Source organism: Quercus lobata, chromosome 2 (genome assembly GCF_001633185.2).
Source record: "Quercus lobata isolate SW786 chromosome 2, ValleyOak3.0 Primary Assembly, whole genome shotgun sequence".
NCBI lineage: Eukaryota > Viridiplantae > Streptophyta > Magnoliopsida > Fagales > Fagaceae > Quercus > Quercus lobata.
Genome location: NC_044905.1, coordinates 8,582,835 through 8,606,858, shown reverse-complemented (window position 1 = coordinate 8,606,858; position 24,024 = coordinate 8,582,835). Strand labels below are relative to the sequence as shown.

The following is a 24,024-nucleotide window of genomic DNA, read 5'->3' as shown; positions in this document are numbered from 1 at the left end:
AATTCAACATAAAACACATCAGAGTCACACATCATTGACTCATAGTACCTCTTAAACTTCAAACGCGGGTCCTTTGCCGTTGGCCCTTTCCGCTAATAGCGCTGTCTATCCGCATGTCCCGATTCTCCGAGGTGACAAAAAAGGTTCTCCCAAGGGACAATGTGATCCCAACAGTTCCTCAGCTTTTGCAATATACTAAAAATAGTATTTATTAGATTTTTATTATTGTATTGTAAATACAAACCCACTCACTCACTCACTCTATGCCCACATATTGCTATACTTTTTTTTTTGAAGACTATTGCTATACTTTTTGTCACTTTCCTGTTCTGAAAAAGAAATTTCTCCATACTTTCAAGGGGGTACTCAGTTCTTATCAAAAAAAAAAAAGGGGGGGTACTCAGTAGGTGACATTACTTCAAAATAAAATTTTAGCTGAAACCTCATTATCTATAGCAATTTTTCTTATCTGCGGTACTTCTAAATTCTATTCTACTATTTTTTTCTAAGATATTTTACATTTTAAAGTCTCTTCTTTGATTCATGACTTTCCCATTTGAGCACTCAGTTTTTTTTTCTTGCTTTAGTTGAAAACCCAAGTTGAACTTTGTCTTCCTATTTATGATTCTTAAATTCTTTGCCTTTTATTTTACTTTGAGAATCTAGATCATATGAGTTTTATTTTCATTTTGGGTAGGATTTGAATACTTGGGGTATGGTATAGATTTCCTTGTTTGATTTACATACCAAGGGGTTAGAGAGAGAGATGGCAATAGCTCGGTTTGGTCGCCAAGCAAAACGCCCACATGGGTTCTGTTTGAAGATGACAGCAGTGGCTGTATTGGGTCTGTGCTTCATCTTTGTGTGGTCTATGTTTTCTTCTACTTCCTCATCTGTGGTCTCTCAAAGGGAAAGTTTTGATGACATAGCTGAACCTGTATCGGCCAACACTAAGCCAAGTAATTCAGGGACTCAATCTAAGAAGAAACAAGTGGAAAATCATGAATCTAGTAAAGAAGATAAGAGGGTGAAGGTTGAATCTGATTTGGATAGGAAAGATGGTAAAAGGGTTAATGGGTCTGTGGCTTTGGTTGTTGAGGAGGAGCATAAGTCTGGGAAGAAGGATGAGAAAGAAGTAGCAAAGGAGAAGAGAGAGAAAGGTAAAAAGTTACCTCAGGGAGTTGCTAAAAAGAATGATGAGCCAAAGCAATCTGAGGCTGAAGATTCACAGAAAGAAAAAGAAGAACAAGAAGAAGAGGAGGTCTTGGATGGTGAGGATGGGATAGACATTGATGGTGAAGATAATGGGGACAAAGAAGGTGATTTGGCCGAGTCAGTGGATCAGGAATCTGAGGAGAAGTTGGAAGATGGGGGTGGTGAATCAAGGAATAGGGGAAGGAAGAGAAAGATAAAAGGTCCATTGTTTGATCCAAAAGCACATTATATTTGGAAATTGTGCAGTACAAGGAGCAAGCATAATTATATGCCTTGTATTGATATTGAAAGTGGCACGACAAAGCTGCAGAGCTATCGGCATACAGAGAGGAGTTGCCCAAGAACATCTCTGATGTGTCTTGTTCCGCTTCCTCATGATGGTTATGGGACGCCAGTGCGTTGGCCTGAGAGCAAATTGAAGGTATATGCAGGCGTTTAGTATGATATAGTTTGTGTATTTAGTTATATAGAGAGCTAAGTTTGCCTGATGCTTCCTCATGGTAATGTTCTTCTCTTAGTGCAGATACTGCACAGGAATGTGGCCCATCCAAAACTTGCAGCATTTGTTAAGAAACACAGTTGGGTGGTGGAGTCTGGAGAGTATCTTACTTTTCCTCAAAACCAATCTGAGTTCAAGGGTGGAGTTCTTCACTACCTTGAGTCCATTGAAGAGGTGAGTTTTTCCCGTTCCAAAGGTCTTGATTTTTTTGAATTAATTCTTGAGAATATTAGTGAATTTGCTGATATATAAAAGATAAGAAATAGATATAACCCCAACCACCTACTACTGCTACCACCACTGCAATACAGGATACCCAACGATTTTAGCTTTTACCATTGCAGCTCTCACCTCTCTGTGATGTCTATGGACCATGCCCACGCCCACCTCCAGCACCCCAACCACCGCTGCCCACCATCTTATTTTATATGACAACGACAATGCAATGCACAAACAAATTGTATGCGCCTAGTTATTTAGAATGTAAAGAATATTATAATTTCCAAACTAAGATTCATGTTTAACACAATATATGATTATGACGAGGCCACACAAATATATAGCATTGTGCTAATGATGTTTCCTTGATAAAAACTCCAGTACTCACTAATTGCAATGGACAAACTATGATACTTTGAAACACTTATCCACTTATGTATGGCATTAAGTTTCTGTCTGCTCAGCTGCGTGGAATCTGCAAGTCATTATTATTTCTTATATCCCTTGTTCTCTGCACTTTATGAGTAAATGTTAGAACCTTAGTTTCATCCTTAGTGTATTTAGCCTTTGAAATTTGATTGGCATATGATAGATGGTGCCAGACATCGAATGGGGAAAGAATATCCGTCTGGTACTGGACATCGGATGTACGGATTCAAGCTTTTCAGCTTCTCTTCTTGATAAGGAGGTACTAGCATTGTCACTAGGCTTGAAGGATGACCTAGCGGACGTAGCCCAGGTTGCCCTTGAGCGTGGTTTTCCTGCTGTAGTTAGCCCTTTAGGAACTAGAAGGCTTCCTTTTCCTAGTACTGCATTCGATGCTATTCATTGTGGCGGGTGCGGCTTGTCTTGGCATTCTAATGGTTTGTCTTTCATTACCTTTTTCTCTTTCATTCCAATTTTTGTCTCTTTTTTTTTTTTTTTTTGCCTTTATTTATTTATTAAATTTTCTTCATTTTTTATTTATTAAGCTTCATTTATTTTATCACATTACTAGCCAAGCTTTCTTATTATTTTTTTTGCTTTCAGGGGGTAAGCTCCTTCTAGAGATGAATCGGATTTTAAGGCCAGGTGGATACTTTATTTTGTCAACTAAACATGAAAGCATTGAAGAAGAAGAAGGTTGGCATATAAGAGTGGTTTCCTTGGACACTATGATGTTGTTTGTTTCTTCTTAACACATGTATCTCTCCTAAAAATGTTAGTGTCATTTATATCACCTTTATAATAAATTTGCTTCTTTAGGCTATCATCCATTTGAGAGGATTAGATGAATGACTAGAATTTATAAGCAACTGACATACTGATGCATGTGTGCAATGGGTTTGAGTACCCAGCCATTTGTAGTATCCCACATATATTCTAAATGATGCAGCCACCGAAGGTTGCACGTACTTCTACTTTTCCACTTTTTTATCATTTCTCCCTTGTCAGTGGCAATTAAGTATGCCTTCTAGAATGGTGCATATGGTCCACCACCTTACCCACTATTTTGCAATAGGTTTTATATGCTAGTCATATTTTGCTAGTCAAGGGGGTATGCTTCACAGGCTTTGTACTTAAAAAAAAGTGGCCAGATGCATATACTTGTTATTACATAATGGTAGATCACTACTAGGTTTTAACTTGTTAAGTGGGATAAAGGGTGGTGAACTCCTTGGAACTTGGAAGTCCTATCCTGCTGTTCTGGGGTCAGTTTATGGATCCTATATTCCTATGCTAAATCAATGCCTACCAATCTGCTATTTTGTTTCTTCTTGCCACATGTGCAAGAACTGGTTATATTTGGTTTCTGCATAATCTATTGAAGTATTATATTTACTAAACAGTCTTCTCATTCCAGCCATGTCCAGATTAACAGCATCTATCTGTTGGAATATTCTGGCTCATAAAACTGAAGAAGTCAGTGAAGTTGGTGTCAAAATATATCAGAAGCCTGAATCAAATGGTATATATGAATTGAGAAGGAAGAAAAATCCACCGCTATGCAAGGAAAATGAAAATCCAGATGCAGCCTGGTATGCCAAGATGAGCTTGCTTTACTAAATTTATTGTCCTGTTTAGTACTGTTATTTTGAAATATAGATTTGAAACAAGTGATAGCCATTATCAGTGTGGGATACCTACAATTCCATTTTAGGAAAAAAAAGTAGAATCAACATTCTGACTGAAAAATGATGGATACACCTTATCATTATGTGTTTACTAGCTTTGAGAAACTGTCCTTTTTTTTCTTTACATGTTTTCTATATCAGTTTTATACCCATTTACTTGGCAACTGCAATATTTTCTTTGAACAGGCATGTTCCTATAAAGACTTGCTTGCACACCATTCCATCTGCAATTGAACAACATGGGACAGAGTGGCCTGAGGAATGGCCTAAGAGGCTTGACACTTATCCTGACTGGTTGAATGACAAAGAAAGAGTGATTGAAGACACAAAACACTGGAAAGCTATTGTTGACAAGTCTTATCTCACTGGAGTTGGCATTGACTGGTCAAATATACGGAATGTGATGGACATGAAAGCCATCTATGGAGGGTATGCAACCAGAAGAATTGAATAATTAATTTCCCTTTGATTTTTTGTACTGCTTGTTTGTATAAGTTTCTAGTGTTAAAGGGTCAGAAGATGTACAAAATGTATGCATTTTCTTTTTGCTTAGACACAGTCCTGTCTCCTTCTGGTTTTATGGGCTTTTTATTATTATTATTATTTTTAATATTGAACTCCATAAAATATATCAAAAAGTAGATTAATAATGTGCATGTGATGTACAGATTTGCTGCAGCTCTCTCTCAACAGAAGGTTTGGGTGATGAATGTAGTCCCAGTCCATGCACCTGATACGCTTCCTTTCATTTATGAGCGTGGGCTTGTTGGCATCTACCATGATTGGTGTGAGTCTTTTGGTACTTACCCAAGATCGTATGATCTTTTGCATGCTGATCATCTCTTCTCGCGGCTCAAGAACAGGTTAGTTACAGACTTTATGTGAATTTATCTGTAGATTGCAACTTATTTTAATTTATATTAATTTTCTTGGTAAGGATATATGTTAGTGGGGTATCATGAAGACAAGTTTGCAATCTAATTTTGCTTTACCCATCAAGTTTAGTGCAGTCTTAGTTGACTGCTTAAATCCATCTGTCCAAACCACCCTACAAATGAACCTTCCCTTAGGTCATTGCTTGGATGTACAGGCAATATTCATTTTGTAGGTTCAATTATCTATTTATTTTAATGTCCTAGATTATTAGTGCCTGAATCACTCATCTTGTCAGCAAGCATTACATAGTTGGCCAGTTTTATGATTCCAGATTAAGATGTTTACATATATATGCAAACTTTCGATGTTTTTATATGGGATATTCTTTTCTTCCCTGAAAATTGTTATAGTAGGGAGTCTATGTTACTTCAATGTGGAGATACCTTGGTCTCAAAAACCACTCTTGGATTTGGTGCATATAATGATGGGTTGGGGAGAAGACATTGGGAACACATCAATTTTATGCACGTTAAAAAGGACTCATAAAGAGTTTAATAAATACATGCACCCTAGCAACATTATATAGACAGGCAGATACTTTGGCGTTGCTCTGCTTAGTGGGGACAGTATTTGAATAGCAATTTACTGTGGTGGTATTGTATCTGTTCTCGCTTTTTTTAATGAAAATATCTATTACCTATAAAAAAAAAAATCTGTCCTCTGATAAAATTGTCATTAATGATTTCCAATGCTGTGTAATAAAATATATAAATTTAACATTTGAATTTCAAGAAATATTTTGTATTGTTAAAAACTTTAGTGTAATATCATTGTTGGTCTAATGGATTCAGATCTCTTATAGAGTTATAGTACCCGTTTGGATTGCGTTTCAGTCCCCAGTGTTTGGCGTTTTGGCCTTTTTTTTTTTTTTTTTTTTTTTTCTTGAGAAGTTAGTTTTCACGTGATTATGCGCTGTTCAGTGGGTCCGTGCACTGTTCATGAGACCCATAAGCCTGTTTTTTAACAAAACTTTCATTAAAAATGAGTCTCACAGCATTATTCATACATTTAAAAATTATTTTGCTACAGTATTTTTAGTTTTTAGCAAAATAAGCTGCATCCAAACTGACCCATAGTCATCATCTTGCAAATAATAGCTTTTATTTCACTTTCAAGTATGTTTTCCCATTGCTTGATAGTCTTGTAGGTCTTTGGATGTCATGATGCCACTATGCCCCTTTACTTTTGGCTGCTTTTGCTGTTATTATAGTTGTTCTTTAAACCACCACCTAGTAGTCCATTCTGTAATTATCCAAGCTAGTGTTTGAACTTTCAGACGTACTTTCTTTACTGGTGATGTTTGTCTTCCCACTTACATGCTATTTTTCAGGTGTAATAAGCCTGTATCCATTGTTGTTGAGATGGATCGTATTCTGCGGCCTGGAGGTTGGACTATTATACGTGATAAGGTGGAGATATTGGATCCATTGGAGGGAATATTAAGAAGTTTGCACTGGGAGATCCGAATGACTTATGCTCAGGACAAGGAGGGCATCATATGCGCTCAAAAAACCTTGTGGCGACCTTAAAATCTCTATCTGTGCGACTTGTGACAGTATGGCCACAAATTCTACTAGAAAATGCTCGGTCTTCTTTTACAAGAAAACAAGGTGAAAGCTTTTCGGCTCCCTTTTGTAATCCCCCCAAAAAAACATATACTGATTCTTCATTTTTGGTGCGAAGTATACTGATTCTTGATTGTGTTAACACGGATACTAATTGGACATCACCATATTAGGTTTTCCTGGCTGTTTCTATTTTGGACTCTGCAATGTAAAGAGGAAAGAAAGTGGGAAGGGGGAGAGAGAGAGAGAGAGAGAGAGGAGAAGGGGTTGGGGGGGGGGAATCGATGCATTTTTTTTTTTGGGGGACAGAATTCATGGTAGTCAAAACATATATCGAAAAGTGAATCAAGATATCCCCTTCTGCATTGTTGTAATTATCGAATTATCAAGAGAGAGAGAGAGAGAGAGAGAGAGATATACATATTATTCAGCAACTAGATGAGTCCATCTCGAAAAGTGACATCATTTATATTTGACAATCATATTTAGCAATGATTTCAGTACCTTGTATATAACTACTCATAATTTTTGTTTCTTCGAGAAGAATCAAGATTCCAATTTGGCAATTTATAAGATTATTCTCATGTGAAAGTTGTCCACTTGTCCTGACTCCTGGTATACTCTCAAAAGCAAGCTAGCACAGACGAGTTCATCTTTGTATCACATTCCTCCTGAGATGTGGTGTTTTGAAATGAACTTTAGAACTTACTTGAGCATTATTGTAAACAACACAGAAAGAAAAATTTTGAGACAATATGTTTTGCCTATAAGGCCTAAATATAGCCGACTCTGAAATAAGTCTACTGATAGATTAAATGGCCGAAGGCTAGGAAGTTTGGAAGTCTACTAAAATTCCATTGGTTCCTATTGTTTCTGGCAGATCTGTTCATACTTCATAAAAAGACAGAAGCAAAGCAAATGAGAAAAAATTCCTAGGCAAAGCAACTAAAAACTAGATGTCACTATGTAGGCAATGAACCTTTTGTTTTTAAATGATCTTAACAGTTCTCTACCAGTATTATAGAAGTATATTCCCTCTATAGCTTCACATGCAAATTTTGTTCCTTTTAAGAGGATATGTAAATTGATCTGGTGTTTTTTTTTTTAGAAACAAATACACAGACACAAGGGAGAGGGAAAGAGGTTTTAACATAAATTTACATTACAAGCTCCACTCAAAAACCATGGTGATCCAATGCAATCTGAAAATGGGCAGGCCTTACAAAATAATCCAACACCTGCTGTCTATGCAAGGCAAAGTTATTAATCTTATGTTTGCATTCAGTATATTCATCTCTCTCCATTATTGGGTTTCCTTGTTGACAAGACACATGTTGAAAATTGGTCATGTGTCCACATCATACACATGTTTACAAATTGATCTGACGCTTATTTTTATATTCCAGTATTTAACTTGTATCCAGTGCTCCAATGCATTGAATGTGACACTGATACGAACACATATTTAAAATCAGTCTTATATGAGTTATATCTACATCATTGACACGACACATATTTAAAATTAGTCATAGCTATTATAGAACTAACAACATAGGTTGAGATTTTATCACATATCTATAAATAAAATAAAAAAATTAATAAAAAAAAGGTCATGTTTTCACATTGTGCGCTAGTAAAAATGTAAAATACCCCTTGACCTTAAAACCAAGGGCCTTAACTTAAAGCCCATAAAGCCCATACTCCCAGTTGAATTGAGATACGGCCCACCATCTTCGCGTACCAAAGCGCCATCTTCTTCTTCTTCTTCACTCTCAAAACTCTCATTCGTTTACAGCATAAACCCCGCCATGTCCCTAAAACTTTTCAAATCTCTCTAAAAACACACAAAAAAACCAAATCAATAAAATCATACCCAACTATGTCCCTTTCCTCTTTCTCAGCTCGACTCACTCTCTTAGCTCTCCTTTCCGCCTCAACATTCTATTGCTTCTACGAATCTCGCCGCTTAAGAAAACTCAAACTCTCTCTACAAAACCCTAACCCTAATCGTTCCGTTTCGAAACCGAAGCTCTTCTTCGTTTCTCAAACAGGTACCTCCAAAGCCCTAGCTCAACGTTTATTCGATCTCTTAGCGATAAACGATCTCGCATTCGACCTCGTCGATCCCAAAGATTACGAGCCCGAAGATCTTCCGAAAGAAACCCTAGTTTTGATCGTAGCTTCGACTTGGGAAGATGGTAAAGCTCCAGCGAGTGCGAAGTTCTTCGCGAACTGGCTTGCGGAGAGCGCCGATGACTTTAGGGTTGGGTCTCTGTTGCTCTCGAATTGTAATTTCGCGGTTTTCGGCGTCGGGAGTGGAGCTTACGGAGCCACATTCAACTCGGTTGCGAGGGACTTCTCGAAGCAGATGAGAGCGATGGGTGCTAGGGAGGTTTTGCCTGTTTGGGAAGGAGATGTGGATAGCGGTGATGTAGATGAAGTGTTTGATGCTTGGAGTGTTAAGGTGGTTGGGTTTTTGAAACGTGGTGGCGTGGTCGAAAATGGTGGTGGAGAAGTTTTGGTTTCTGAGAGCGATGGTGAAGATGAGGATAGTGAAGAAGAAGGCGGTGACGAGGGTTCGGATATTGTTGATGTTGAGGATATTGCAGGGAAAGCGCCGTTGAGGAAGAAAACGGTGACAGTGGCTGAAACTAATGGAAAGTTGAATGGGAAAAAAGATATGGTGACTCCGGCGATTAGAGCAAGCTTAGAGAAGCAGGTATGCCTATCTTATTGTAGCTATTTTTAAAAATGTGTCGATTTGAATTACCGTTGAGTTTTCAATTGCGGTCCTCATTGAATGGGGTTAATTCAAGACTTAGAGTTAGAGCTACTAGAGATGTTTAAATTAGTACTTATTATAGAATTCTTAAACATATCAAACACATATTAAAACTAGCTCAGTGGGTTAGCTTATGAATCGAAGCATAAGGAGGTTATAACTTATTTGTACTTCGGTCAATGTATGAATGGTCTCTCACCACTGAATGGGTTTCTCTTCCTTCCACTGTTGATTTTATAGATTACATTGACCATAAGTTGCAATTCTTTAGAGGGGTCTCCCATGTGCACCCTGTATGCTTGAGTTTCTTCTTATATCAATAAACATTATCTGTTACTTGTATTGAAGTACCTGCAAAGGCTGCAATTAGAAGTTACACAGGTAGTACGTGTTAAATTTTGTCTTTCTCTTATACATTGATAGTTCAGAATTTCTTTTCTTTTTTACTCTGTATGGCTCTGAAGATAGTGGTGCAATGTAGGTCTTAATAAATTGGAAAATAATATATTTCCAATCTCCCTCTTTTGATCATTAGAATAAATTTTCTACCCTCACATCTTCCAGTCTAGCACTTTATGAGCTACACTCTTTTAATTAATTTCTACATATTTTTTATTTATTTTTTATTTTATTGGCTCTGTTAAAATGACATAACATTTGCAGGGATATAAAATCATTGGTTCACATAGTGGTGTGAAAATTTGTAGATGGACTAAGTCTCAGCTTAGAGGCCGAGGAGGTTGCTACAAGCACTCATTTTATGGAATTGAGAGTCATAGGTAATTGGTTCTTTATTAACTTGTTATGAATTTTTTGCCATCATATTAAGTTTTCATGATTTTGACTCCATTTTTATTTGATTGTCCAACAATATGGCCAATTTTAAGGAAACATTTGTCAGATAATTAAATTTGAATGAAAACTAATGAGAACTTCTATCTCTTAACTGAGATTCTGTAGTTTTCTATGCTTGTAAAGATGAGTTCTCTGTTTCTACACAGCCCATTCTTTCTTCTCTCTGTCTCTTTTTTTTTTTGGTAGTTGCTGAGTCTACATGCTTTTTTGTTGAATTTATTTGCGTTTAATAAAACTATAAATATCATGTTGCCTCAGCTAGCAGTTTAAATTTGTCAAACTATGGTATGACACAGGTGCATGGAGGCAACCCCTAGTTTGGCATGTGCCAATAAATGTGTTTTCTGTTGGAGACATCATACAAATCCTGTTGGAAAGAGTTGGCAGTGGAAGATGGATGATCCCTTAGAGATTGTGAATTCTGCCATAGACCTGCATACAAACATGATTAAGCAAATGAAAGGAGTTCCTGGTAACTTATTTATTTCTGTACTGGTTGGATAATCCTTTAAAATAATAAACCTGCATGCAATAGTTTAAGTAAATGAAAGAAGTTCTGGGTAGCAGTCCTTTTTTCTTTGCAGGTTGAGCCCTGTTATTGAAAAGTATGGTAGACCTTAATATGAAATTGCCTGATCTGGCCCTGGTATTGTCAAAGATTTATGGTGATTGCTTTGGCTGAAAAATGGTGACTTCAATTCATTTAACACATTGATACAAGGAGCACCAACATTATTTCAGATTTTATTTTTGAATGTGAAATTATTTTTGTTTTTGAATTTGGTTTTTAATGTTGAGGGTTTTATGGGATTCAATTAGATATTTCCATATGGATGTAATCCTTGAAACCTTATTAAACTAATGCTCTTGTGATCATGAAGGACATTACAATTGGAATAAGAATTTTATTATTGGAGAATGTGCTTCTCTTTGTTTGGTGGTGATTTCAAACACCCTTAGGGGTCGTTTGGTTCGTTGTGATGTGCCTTTGATGTGATACACATTACAATGATGTGACATTAAGAATTTTGGTTTATTTTATTTTTTTTCTAATTACCATAATTTAAAATTACAAAATATATCATATCATCTTAATCCCACCACCTTCCTAAACAATGTAATGTTTTATTATTGTGTTGAGACTACATTAATGTAAGATTGCAATAACGTAATATTACGGCATAATGTAACATCACGGCAAACCAAATGCCCCCTTAGGTTGTGATGCGTAAGGTTTACAGACAAATTCTAGGTGGTGAAGCTCAGGATTCATTCTGTTTATCTTCTTTGCCCCTTTTATCTCTTTTTCCCTACTACTGTCCTGCATCACACATGGCTTATGCTTCTTTTTCATTTTGTGCAAGCCCCTTTTCAGCTTTTATGCATGTCTGTGTTGGTATATACATATAGGCATGTCTATCTCTGTGTTGGTATATTTATTGATATTTAAAAAAAGAAAAAAAATTCTTGTCTACCCTTGACCCAAGAATCTTTTCATGCAGGCGTTACATTGGAGCGGTTAATGGAAGGTCTCTCACCTAGGCATTGTGCCTTATCACTTGTTGGTGAACCAATTATGTACCCAGAGATCAATACACTTGTGGATGAGCTGCACCGGCGGCAAATTTCTACTTTCCTAGTAACAAATGCACAGTTTCCTGAAAAAATTGAAATGCTGAGGCCTGTCACCCAGGTTTGCATGTCCCAGTAAATTCTTTGTCAAAAAGAATCTTGCATCAGAAGATCCTTGCAGGTCTAATAAATCGCAAACCCAATTGATATGTATATTTTTTTTACTTTTGCAGTTATATGTAAGTGTAGATGCTGCGACAAAGGATAGCTTGAAGGCAATTGATAGGCCACTCTTTGGGGATTTTTGGGAGCGCTTCATTGTATGTAAACTTCTTTCAGTATTTAGGAGCTAAAACTATTTGGCACTCAAACCTCTACTGTCATCGTAGTCTGACTGTTTGCAAACTGTTTAGATTATTGATTAACCTCTATGCACTGTAGAGATCAACTCTTAAGAGAGTATAAATCCAAATAAATAAAAATCTCCTACTGAATTCATTATTTGCTCTACTTCTTATCATACAGAAGAAAAAACTTTGTTTCTTTTCTTCAATTATTTGAGAGGTTGGCTCCAATTGGTCCTTTGCTTTTTTTTTTTTCATGGTTTGGTTGAAAAATAATAAAGTTGATGGAAATCCACTTACAAATCCTACTGATGAACCATTAGTGACAAAAGATCCTATGTAAACATGATGGTACACCATCCTTGGTATAAAGCCAAAGAGGTCTAGATGCCTTCTCTGTATCAAATGAACAGCAACAATCAAATTGTGGCTAATTGGAAGGTTGAAAAAGGGGGGTGGGCAGCACAGTTTCTGTCTTTACTTCTTCACTGCTTTTGTCTGTGCTGATGTAGATGTCAGTTATAAATTAGATAGCAGCACAGCAGTTGGTTCAAAATACTGCATATCATAATTAAAATTTTTTTTTTTCAAATGACTGACTATCATATGGCTGTTATTTAAAGATGTCAATCTCTGGGACCTGTGAACCATCTGATAATTGGTCCCAAATTTCTGTGCATGTTATGAAGTAACACAATATGTCTCACTGCCACTCTGTTTTCCTTTTCTTGATCTTTTAACTTGGTATAACTTAACTGACTGGAACTATCATTTTAATGCCTGTGGAAATATTTGGCAGGACTCCTTAAAAGCTCTCAGGGAGAAACAACAGCGAACTGTCTACCGCTTGACGCTGGTGAAAGGCTGGAATACAGAAGACATTGATGCTTATTCTAAGCTCTTTAGTGTTGGAAAACCTGATTTTGTTGAAATCAAAGGTGTTACATATTGTGGAACGTGAGTTGCCCCAATACTCTTCCCCCTGTCCCTGTTGGTCTCTTGAACTGCATGATAATTTTGATAACTTTTCAGGTCTGCTACATCAAAATTGACAATGGAAAATGTACCCTGGCATTCTGATGTGAAAGCTTTTTCTGAGGCCTTAGCTCTAAGAAGCCAAGGAGAGTACGAGGTTGCATGTGAACATGTGCACTCCTGTTGTGTACTCCTGGCAAAAATTGATAAGTTTAAGGTCAACGGCAAGTGGTTCACATGGATAGATTATGAAAAGTTCCACAACTTGGTTAGAAACAGCACCATTTTTGTTTCTGGTTTAATTTAGATTGATAGGTTTTTTAGTTACTGATTTTACTATCATTGGAAATGCAGGTGGCTTCTAGAAAACCGTTTAGCAGCGTGGATTACATGGCTGCCACACCATCATGGGCTGTCTATGGAGCAGAAGAAGGTGGATTTGATCCGGGTCAGTCTCGGTATAAGAAGGAGCGACGCCACAAATCCAGCACTGACTGACCAGGTTAGACACTTGAATTAGTTGAGTTGACAGGAAAAATTTTATATTAATTATAGGTTATATTTTACTGCACTCTGGCTAACTGGCAATTGATGAGAGCCCAAAAGTCCAGGTTGATGTGATAGCATGTTGCCCTTGTCTTTTACATTTTTGTTTATTTTTTAATAATATGTTTTTAAAATGTTACTTTGCAGTACCTAGTGTTTTGTCAAGGTTATACTTTGTAATTGTTTGGTTAGGGAGGTCAATCATTGCTCCACTTGTATCAAAATTCAATTCATAGAAATTCAATGAAAACATTATTAGTGGTTTTATCTGATGTAACAAGTGATTATACGAGTGTCAAAGATTTTGGCTTGCTAGTTTTGGTCTAAGAAAACTGCTTATTTGTGAGTAAATTACGAGTCCGTTTGGGATCCACTTATTTTACTGAAACTGAAACTTTTTGTTAAAAATACTGTAAATAAAGATAAAAATTAGTTGAAATAGTACAGTGGGACTCATGAATAATACCAAAAAGTGCAATTGGACCTATGAATTGTACCAAAAATAAGTTGAATAGTAAAATAAGTTGGCAAAAATAATCTTTTCCAAACGGACATTACGTCTGATGTATATTTGTTCCATCAATTATTTTCATGCAGAAATTGTTGACAGTAGTTGACAAATTGCATAATTTTTACGGTATAGGCTGAGTATGACCAAAATCAAGAACTTAGGCCCCTTTTGCTTGCGCATCACCCTTTTAACCAGCTTTCTATATCTTGGGGTAGCTTTACTGTTTATCATCCGGTGACAAATTCCAGCTGTCCGCTTCTTTGAGAATAGAACGCAGAACCAGATATTAACTGCTATTATCTGAGTCTTGCAACTCTGTTATAGTGCAGTAGAAATGAGTAGTGTTTTACCTCACTTAACTTTTGTGCATAAGCATTTGGGTAATTTGTTCACTATTTTGAAAAAATCAAGAAAGATTTGAAACCTTAAGGCTCACCATCCAACTTTGAGGAAATGGGCTCATCACAGACCTAGTATACTTTGCCTTTCTTGAACTCTAGTTGTCCAGATTAGTCAGCAACTCTGTTAGTTGCAGTGTACATAAGCATTTGGATAAGTTCACTCCTGATTTTGTTAAGTCAAGACAGATTTGAAACCTTAAGGCTCATCCATTTCATTATCCAACTTTTAGGATACGGGCTCATCATGGACCAAGTATGCATTACCTTTCTTGAACTCCAGTTGTCTGACTAGTCAGCATTTCTGTTAATTTTCTGAGTGTCATGATGATAATAGTGTTCTATGCAGCATAATGATACTTTAAGCCGCTGCATATCCCTGTCTACTTCTTGACCTGCGAAAGGTCCTATATTTAGAAACGGCCTAATATTTGAATTTTAAGTGGCTTCTTGTACTAAACCCATTGCCATGGAAGTTGGGTGAAGAAAATTCAATTCGCGCCATATTCATCCCATCCAATCCATTTTCCAACTTTCTTTCTCAGGAATTAATGGGATATTATTATGTGATTTGAGGTATATGCATTATCCAGTTCCCAACCTTTTTTCTCGTTTGTGAGCTATCATTGTATTATTTCTTTTGAAAAAGAACATTTATTCAATTGTGGACGAATTGTCATGCCTTCAGTTGTAATCAGATGGTTAATTCTCACAAAATGGTTAAGAGTCAAATGTTTATATGGTTCATATCTTATTAATTTAGTTAAGAAAAATCATGTCACATTGTAAACAAGGGAGTGAAAAACATTCTGCCCTGACATGGGATCTTTCATCTGCGGTGGGGACCAGTGAAAACTGGAAAATTAATAAACGAACCTAGCCAAATTTCATTCACTTTTAACTGAGCTAGAAGATGCAGCGAGTGGTAACCGCTGTTGGACTGACATGATCTCAGGAGCATTATTGAGGAATAGGACAGCTGTTTTCTCATTTTGTTGTTCTTTTCTAGCTGGGTATTTTCAATTATTATTATTAGTATTATTATTTGCTTTACCCTAAAATAGAAGAAATTCTCTGGATTTGCATGAGAGAAAGCGTGGTCGGTCCATGGGATTTATTGAGGGAAATTTGCAACCGAGAATGTGAGGGCCTAAGCCTAGTTTTGGATGGAGGGAGATGGTGAAAGTAGTGGGAAAGTTGGTCGGAGTATACTATATTTGGGCACCTTTCTCTCTATCGTATTGTATTCTCCATTCCTCTCCTCCCCTCCCCCCTTTCCTCCTCTCCCAGTCTCACTCCCTAACAAATATATCCTAGCATTATGTTTGAGAGTTTATAAAGGAAATGGAATGGAATATAAAAAAATGTCAAGGAATTAAATATTTCTCTTATATTTGAAAGAAAATGACTAGAATGGAATGTAATCTTGTTGGGGAGTTGAATGGAAAGGAACCCATTGATAAATCTTGCAGCCAATCAATACAACCACATGATCCCATCCATTGCCGCTGCAGCATTTACGACAAAATTGCCGCCGTGAAGGCAAAAAAGAGAAGAGTTGGGTCTGCTTGGGGAGAGAGATTGAAAAAGGAGAGATAGGTAATTAACGAGAGAATATATTTAAATGGAATCGAGAAACAATAGTGTTTGTTGGATAATTTATTTGCTATTAGGGGCGTTCAACTCTCGGATCTCACCCCACAACTAGCAAAAGTGCTAATAGGCCAAATTATCACTTACCTCTACCTTTCTACAACTTCTATTAATGTATTAGGCATTTGCTTCTATATTAATAATAAAAAAAAAAATGTATTAGGTATTTTGGTTGGACATTTATATGAGCATCAATGTGTACTTCTAATCAAACAGTCTGTTTAAAAATTAATTCGAGCAATTTTACCATTTGTCAAACCCAATAGATCAATAACGCTAATATTGACCCAATCCGCACGAGTCTTTCTGCATGTCGCCCAAATAGAAAAAAGTCTCTTTTTAATTCCTTTGAGAATCAATATAAATAGTCGCTTAAAACAAACGGACACCTACATGTATCTTCAATCCATACTCGGTGTGGTTTGGTTTGGTTTGGTTTTCTTTTCGGTTTTAATATACTTCAATCAAACAGTACCCAGTCGTTTCAGTTTGAAAGCGAAACCCCCCACTAGGGAATGGGGGATACGCTAGGGTCCTACCGGAAGCAAGCGAGGTCAAAGCCTGGGCCTGACAGCTCCTAGTGTTTCTTTTCCTTTTTATTTTTTTTATTGTTTTTGGATGAAGCGTTTCTTTTCCTTTTAGTAATCAAATACAAGTTCACAAACATTTTGTCACACAACATAATTGCATATTTGTTAATAGAGTTTTACTAATGCATGCCCGGGCATATACCAAGAAAATTTTCACACTACTTTCATGAGAAATATAAAAAACTATCAACAAAATTTATTGTTTTATCACTCTCCTAATAAAATATTTCTAAAAATAACTCTCCAATACCATAAGGGCATATTAAGAAACCATTTAAGAAAACAATTTATGGAAAAAAAAAATTAACTTTTTTAACAGTTTTTTCAAATTTCTATAAATTTTTTTTTAAAAAAATAGATGATTAACCAGCCTTTGTTAGTATAATTGAATTATGTCATTTATACAAAAAAATCACAATCTAATCGCCACTTTGACATGTGTACCAGTTTAAGAGCATTTATATTGGTGGTGCTACCACCAAATACAAAAAATATGGCTACATTGGTGGAGCCAAAGTCAAATAATTTGGCTCCACAACTACTTTTGGCTATGCACTTTAGCTCCAAGGTAAAAAAAACTAGTGTTCACACTAGTTTAAATATTTTATTAATTTCCTTTCTCTTATTTTTTTATTTTTTTTTCTTTTACTTTTTAGTTCATCCCATGCTTTCTCTCTCCATTTTTTCTCCACTCTACACTCATCGACCCAGCTCGCCCATCACCGATCGTCGATCTCACCTAACCCAGCCACCCCAAACATACATCATCAATCGCTCATCTTCCTTCGTTTTTCGATCTCTTCCTCCATTTGCCAATCTCGCCTCGCCCAGCCGCCACAAACCCAGCTTGCCTGCTCCGACCCAAGCCCCAAGCCTCAAGTCACCGCTACCGCCCATCTCTCTTCTCTCTTCGCTATGATTGGGTATTTTTTGTGTTTTCATATGAGTTTGGTGGCTGTAGTGGTGGTTGATTTTGGCTATGGTGGTGGTGATGGATGATTTTAGCAGTGGGATTATGGATTTTGGTTGTGGTGGTAGTGGATGATTTTGGCTTTGGCAGTGGGTTTTGTGGATTTTGGCTGAGTTTCGTGGTTTATGGTTATGGTTGTAGTTGTGGCAGTGGGTTGTGGTTGTGATGGTTGGTTGTCATAGCTGGTGGTTGTGGTGGCTGGTGGTGATGGGGTTGTGATTGTGGTTATGGTTTCGTTTATTTGTTTTTTTTGTTTTTTTTTTTCTACATTGTGTTGTGGTTGCCAGAGTAGAGTGGTGGTTGTGGTCATTGGTGGAGTTGGCTATTGGTGGAGGTGGTTGTGGTGTTTGTTTTTTGTTGTGGTGTTTATGTTATTTTATTGTGTTGAAAGCTAAAATAAAACCACTGATATTTGATGTTTTGTAAAGTGGGAAAGTAAATTAGATAAAATAACTTTCAATAAAGCCAAATAACTAAAATTATGGTAACAATATAAATGCTCTAGCATATATATTAGTAGTCGTTGTAAAGTAGTGTGGAAGAATTTGGACTCATTTTGTAAGTGATTTCTAATAACGTTGTCTGCATTTTTTTAAAATATACATTGGCAAAAAATGTGAGAAAATCCTGCGGTATAAATTACCATAACAAACGGCGGTATATCTCTAAACTTTTTGATCAAATCCTCTATTTATTTTGTCATGATCTAGAAGTTATTAAATAAAATAATAATAATGATTTCGGTCAGCATAAAATTTAGAGAAGTGTGCAATAAAGTTAGTGTACCCGAACGTCCCGAGTCCATTCATACTAATCCCGTAATCCATAAGACATATCCAGGACGTCTCTCTCTACTCACTCACTGCCCTTCTGCAACATCACACAGCTCTGCTACTTTTTTCTACTTTTTTGACTCTGCCAATTCATTTATTTATTATATAAGACCCTTTGCCCCATTGGTTTATGAAACTTGGGCTCATCTCCTGTGTGTGTCACTGACGCGCCCTTCAATGCCGTGGGTGCCACGTTCAAAAGCGTCAAGCCCTGTCAACTATCAGTCATCCATTGGTTCACCGGGGCAGCGAGCTACGCAAAAGAGAGTTGGACTCAACATATAAATATTATTTCATTATTGGAACGTGACTGTCACGTGCTATAGGCATTGAGTTGGGCATCAAATGTTAGTTTGTGTCTCTTCGTAATCGCACAAAGCTGGCACTGCCACTGGTACCAACTCTCTGAATTCGTAAATTCGATTTCTGTTTACCAATCTTAGCTACACAACACACTACATTAGCTGCTTCCCCCACCTTCCCTTTCATATTGCAAAATCTCCCCCAACTATTTCTTTCTTGCTTCCCTTCCCCCACAACTCACTCATTCATTGTATCTTCTTTTGTTTTCGTTGAACTACTTTTCTTCTTCTACTATGACTTTATTTAGTGAGAACAGAAAAGCTTATTCCATATCATTAAAAACCCTGGAAAAAAATCTACCTGAAGAAATGGACCTACTTTCAAGTCTCAAAGCTTCCATGTACGCTAAATAAAATAACTGTATTTACCATTTTTTACAATAGAAATTGTAAAGAAGATGATGATAACAATCTAACCCTTTTATATAGAAAAAATGAATTCTTTTTTGGGACCCATAAAAGAAAAACTAAGAAAATATTCAAATACAGAATGATAAGCACAATTACTTGAAGCAATCAATACGAAAGCTATGCCCTTTAATTTCTATCTTTGTGAATTAAAAGAGAGAAGCAAATAGTGAATCGGGAAGCTACACAGCATGAAGGGAACAAAAAGGAAGGAAAAATCTATTCCTTGATTTGCTAGACGTAATAATAAAGAAAAATAAAAGAGCGGGGCTTAAATTAATATTACCACTAATTTAAGCTTCAGCTAGCTGCTCTTTCTGGGTTTACTCTTTCGCCTAGCTCTGCTTCTTGGAGCCGGAGGCTCTTTTGGTAATACCTCCCTCTTCTCTGTCTGATCCTCTTCTTTCTTTGAAGCTCCCAGTCCCATAGAGGCAGAAGAACCCTCACCTTTTGGCTGTTCTTCTTCTTCTTCCTCACTCGTTTTAACTCTCTTCGATTGACTCTCATTAGTAGTGTCTTCAGCTTCTTTAGCTACTGATTCTGATTCTTCTTCTTTTTTATCTTGGCTTTCAGGTTTCTCAATGATCTTGCGAGGCCTACCTCTCTTTCTGGGAGTCTGAGACTGTGGCTGTTGCTGGCCTTCATCTCCTGTTATTGAAGCTTCTGCTATTGCTACTGAAAGTTCCTTCGTTTTTTGAGGCTTCTTCTTGCCCATCGATCTTTCTCAATCTAAACCTATAGATATATATCTCAATCAACAAAAGTACAAACAAATAATCTTATTGCTATATTAATATGTGTACCCAGATATCCCTATAACACAAACAAGAGACCACACTGGATCAAAAAAAAAAAAAAACAAGAGACCACACCTAAAATCAAAATCTTTCATTAACTTTGATGTTCAAATCCTTTTTTGCCTCTAGTATTGGTTTCCAAAAATCATTCCAAAAAGAGACCCAGTATTTTTTTTTTTAATCCCAAGTTCACAACTCTCTCTCTCTCTCTATATAAAGATCCTAAAGCAGCTGTACTAATATGTTTGACCAACACCTAGATTTTGAAAACCCCATAGAAACCATCCCTTTCTCCCTCTCTTTCTCTCTCTCATCCAAAGCCCAATGAATAGAATAAGAAATTCGTTAAACTTTAAAGGCTGAAAAGCCACTAAATTCATCTTTCCCTTTTCTCTCTTGATGACTGTTTATCCAACCCATCCCTATGTATCGTATATTCTTTCCTTGCAGAGCTAAAAAGACTAGGAAGGAAGTGTGGTTGTAAGGCAGCGAAGAGAGGAAAAAAAAAATAAGGGGAAGGGTTAGCTAACCATGGTTAGGGTTATAAGGGTTGGAACTTGGAAGCAAAGGTTGTTCCTTTGATTGAAAAGGGCATGCGGAGTTTAGTTTACGTAGCTAAGGTTAGTGCACTGTACGACTCGGACTCAGTGTCTCAGTATGACCACTTGTTGTGTATCTTCCGGGGTTTCGAGTCTCTGAGGTTTGATGAGCTAGTCTTGAGGTGTACGGCCAATCTGGTCTGTGGTAACTGATCGTTGATGACTATGAATATTCGCTGCTTCAACATCATGATTGGTATTGTGTGGCTCAAGTTCCACGGAGTTAAAATAAATAAACAATACAACTATATGAACCAAAAACATAAAATAAAATAGAACTGTATATATGAACAAGACCAAGACCACGAGGTAGACTGATCTGGTTTGGCTTCCTACTTCCTAGTTCATAGTACATTGTTATAAAAAAAAAGCAAGACCAAGACCATAAGCAAACCAAACCCACGAGGTAGACTGATCTGGTTTGGCTTCCTAGTTCCTAGTCCATTGCTCTCACGAGTTGAATTAAAATAGAACCGAGTTTAATAAATAAATACCGTGTGTTCCTCTTTATACTTAACTAAACTAATGAGTGTTTACTCAAAAAAAAAACAAAAAAACAAAACAATGAGTGATGACAGAATGTCACTGATTGCTATAATTTTTTCAATTCTTATAACATAATGAAATTTTAAGATAGAAAAAAATAATAATAATCAGACATACTACACTTGATGAATCACAAACCAGAATACGATTTTTATTTGTTTCTCACACAAATTTTTTTTTCTTTTCAATAATATAATACAAGAAAAAAAAAATTGGGTAGAAAATACAAGAATCTTTAATGCCATAAAAATTTGGCTTTTGTTTACATAGTTTCAAAGTAGTGCTTTGGATTCTCACACGCGGAATCTACTATGGAGTCCATTCATTTATGAAAGCTCGGAGGTATTGCTCCAAGACTAAGTAAAAATTGCCTTTCATTAAGGCCTCCTAATAATACAAATTAAAATCTATATAATACTTAAGAGTAATGCTTGGGACACATAAAAGTGCACAACTTTGTGTTATAACTCGTCACGTGATAAGTTGTGAGTAGTGGAGGTTTGTCCCCACATGGCCCACCATCACACCTCCACCACTTACAACTTTGTGCCACAAAAATGACTTGTCACATGGCGAGTTATAGCATAAAGTTGTGCATTTTTATGTATTTCAAGTATTACTTAATACTTAATTAGTAGATATTTTTTATACTTTTTCCAAGTGAAAATTTATTCACTACTGAAAAATTATAGTATCTTTGTTTGATGGTCCTCATAAACAATAGCTGAGAGCATTACACTTGGTTATTTACTGTCTAAAGGTGATTAGGGTTGAAGATATTTAGTTTACATGACACAACTACTTTGTCACTAAGTTCATTTTAGTTAGAAAAATATTAAAGATAATACAAGTCTTATTGCATAAAAAAGTTTACGACATGATAATGGATTTGATTGGTGTGCACCACTTAATAAATATATATATATATATATATATTTTTGGCTTGTTTTGTTTTTGGTTTTAGTTTTGATGATTAGTGACACATCGGTTTGTAAGCTTTACATAATAAATTTGTAATATCTTAACATCACTTAGTTAGTTACATGTTACATGGTACTTAACTATTGATTTGGACTTTGGAGGATCATTGGGCAAAGATGACATCTCTGTCTAGGAGGATTGAATAATTTAACATCAAGTTGAACTCAAATATCAAGAAAAATACGTAAAATCATCTTAATTTGTGTTTGCAAAACAATGAACATTTGAGTTGTGTATTTTTTTTTTTTCTTTCAAACAAATATACATTACTACTGATAATTGAATTTTTAATATTCTTTACACATGTGCCCCTTATCTTAACACTAGTTCACCAAGACCCTAAAATGTTTATCCTAATTCATTCGTAGTCTGGAATTTTGTATCTCTTATCTTAATATGAGAGAGAGAGAGAGAGAGAGAGATCATTAATATCAAATATTATTGGTGCGCACAGAGGTATTTTAAATTGATTTAAAGCAGTCTAAAGTTGATTTACCAGCATATAATACAGTGCAAGTCAAATATATTGTGATTATAAGGCTTTCCTTTAAAGTTGAGGGACACTATAGATTTGCCATTGAAATGAAGTTTTTCTCCATATAATAACGTCATTTTATTTACTCCATGCTAATCTAGATGGCCAAAATGGGTTTACTGGAATATCTTAGTACATCTTAGATAAACGAAAATTAATCAAGTAACGATAAGAAAACACTAATCAAGTAATGTCTGGTAGCCAAGGAAGCAAGGAAGCATGTTTGGTTAATGGTCACGACATAAAGAAAAGAGTGCACTCAGGAGAAATTCGTCTTGTTCTGTCCAAACCAATTTGTAAAGTCACTAAATCTTGTTTCTCTTGATTATAGTGCTGTCACTGCTGTGCACACGAGTCATGAAGAGTCAGTGTCACTACCATACATTTTACATTCCATGTAGAAACTGGCAAATAAGTGACGAGAACACTTTTGAAGTTATGATAAACTTATGGTTATACTTATATATTCTTTAGAAACAAAAAGAAAAAACAAAAAAAACTCAAGGTTATATATAAATAGTCCAACAAGGGTTTGGCTTGAATGAAACCTAGAGTGGTGTAGTACCTATACGGCTATACATCAACATCTTATATTTGAAGAAATTATCTCGTGGAACTGTCCCTGCCAAACATGAGAGGAATGCTTTATAAAACGGGTTGACTTACTTCTAATAGTTTTTTAATTGGACATTTTCTTTTGTTTTAATGAGAAATTGATACATCATCCATTAACTAAACATTTGGAGGAGATTAAAACCCCAATATCACATCATTTTATCTCAATGGGAAACTAACAGAATGTCCAATTGAAAAACTATTGAAGGTAAGTTAGACCCATTGGTATTAACCTAAACTTATTAAGGAAGGACATAGGATTAATGGAAGAGAATTAAACGCAACTTCTAATATCCTGATAATGGCTAAATTAATGGGAGTAGCTTTAATAGATTGGTTCCTCTTGTTTTTCATTATCCGTTTGTATTAAATAATTCAAAGAGAAGATTCGGAAATTAATATTGTAAGGACACGATTCCTGCGCGGCCCAGTGACATTTTTGGGTTCACGCGGGAGAGATCCCTCACAATACGATTTGTAGAGAGTGGGCTTGAAAAGCTTGGACTTGGTCACGGGGCGATAGTCCGGTCTGGATTTCAGAAAGGTCCCTGTGGAAAATGGACTGGACCTAAACGTTTGAAGCCCCGCCATGCTGCCACTTCTG

The 24,024-nt window shown here is 36.2% G+C and overlaps 3 protein-coding genes across 4 annotated transcripts in view; 2 read left to right on the top strand and 1 right to left on the bottom strand.

Annotated features, from left to right (window-relative positions):
• The first annotated feature begins 276 nt into the window (after positions 1–276).
• LOC115974330 (probable methyltransferase PMT28) lies at positions 277–6,726 on the top strand. Its single transcript, XM_031094629.1, has 8 exons — positions 277–1,636; positions 1,739–1,888; positions 2,526–2,796; positions 2,963–3,055; positions 3,777–3,951; positions 4,234–4,476; positions 4,716–4,910; positions 6,314–6,726. Exons 1-8 carry the CDS (start codon positions 767–769, stop codon positions 6,510–6,512), a joined length of 2,196 nt encoding a protein of 731 aa, XP_030950489.1. The 5' UTR covers positions 277–766; the 3' UTR covers positions 6,513–6,726.
• Positions 6,727–8,294: 1,568 nt separating this feature from the next.
• LOC115974331 (S-adenosyl-L-methionine-dependent tRNA 4-demethylwyosine synthase) overlaps positions 8,295–24,024 on the top strand; it is an 18,902-nt gene continuing 3,172 nt past the window's right edge. Inside the window, exons 1-8 of one of the 2 annotated variants that reach the window (XM_031094630.1) lie at positions 8,296–9,267; positions 9,994–10,109; positions 10,482–10,657; positions 11,688–11,878; positions 11,991–12,077; positions 12,901–13,058; positions 13,134–13,344; positions 13,431–13,813. In XM_031094630.1, coding sequence (XP_030950490.1) covers positions 8,428–9,267; positions 9,994–10,109; positions 10,482–10,657; positions 11,688–11,878; positions 11,991–12,077; positions 12,901–13,058; positions 13,134–13,344; positions 13,431–13,574 — 1,923 coding nt within the window. In that variant the 5' untranslated portion in view covers positions 8,296–8,427 and the 3' untranslated portion in view covers positions 13,575–13,813. Of the gene's footprint in view, positions 9,268–9,993; positions 10,110–10,481; positions 10,658–11,687; positions 11,879–11,990; positions 12,078–12,900; positions 13,059–13,133; positions 13,345–13,430; positions 13,814–24,024 lie in introns of those variants that run through there. The other variant, XM_031094631.1, reaches the window with a different exon arrangement.
• LOC115974332 (neuromodulin-like) lies at positions 19,407–20,855 on the bottom strand. Its single transcript, XM_031094632.1, has 2 exons — positions 20,220–20,855; positions 19,407–20,082 (listed from the first exon to the last, which is right to left on the bottom strand). The coding sequence occupies exon 2, from the start codon at positions 20,060–20,062 to the stop codon at positions 19,652–19,654; it is 411 nt and encodes a 136-aa protein (XP_030950492.1). The 5' UTR covers positions 20,063–20,082; positions 20,220–20,855; the 3' UTR covers positions 19,407–19,651.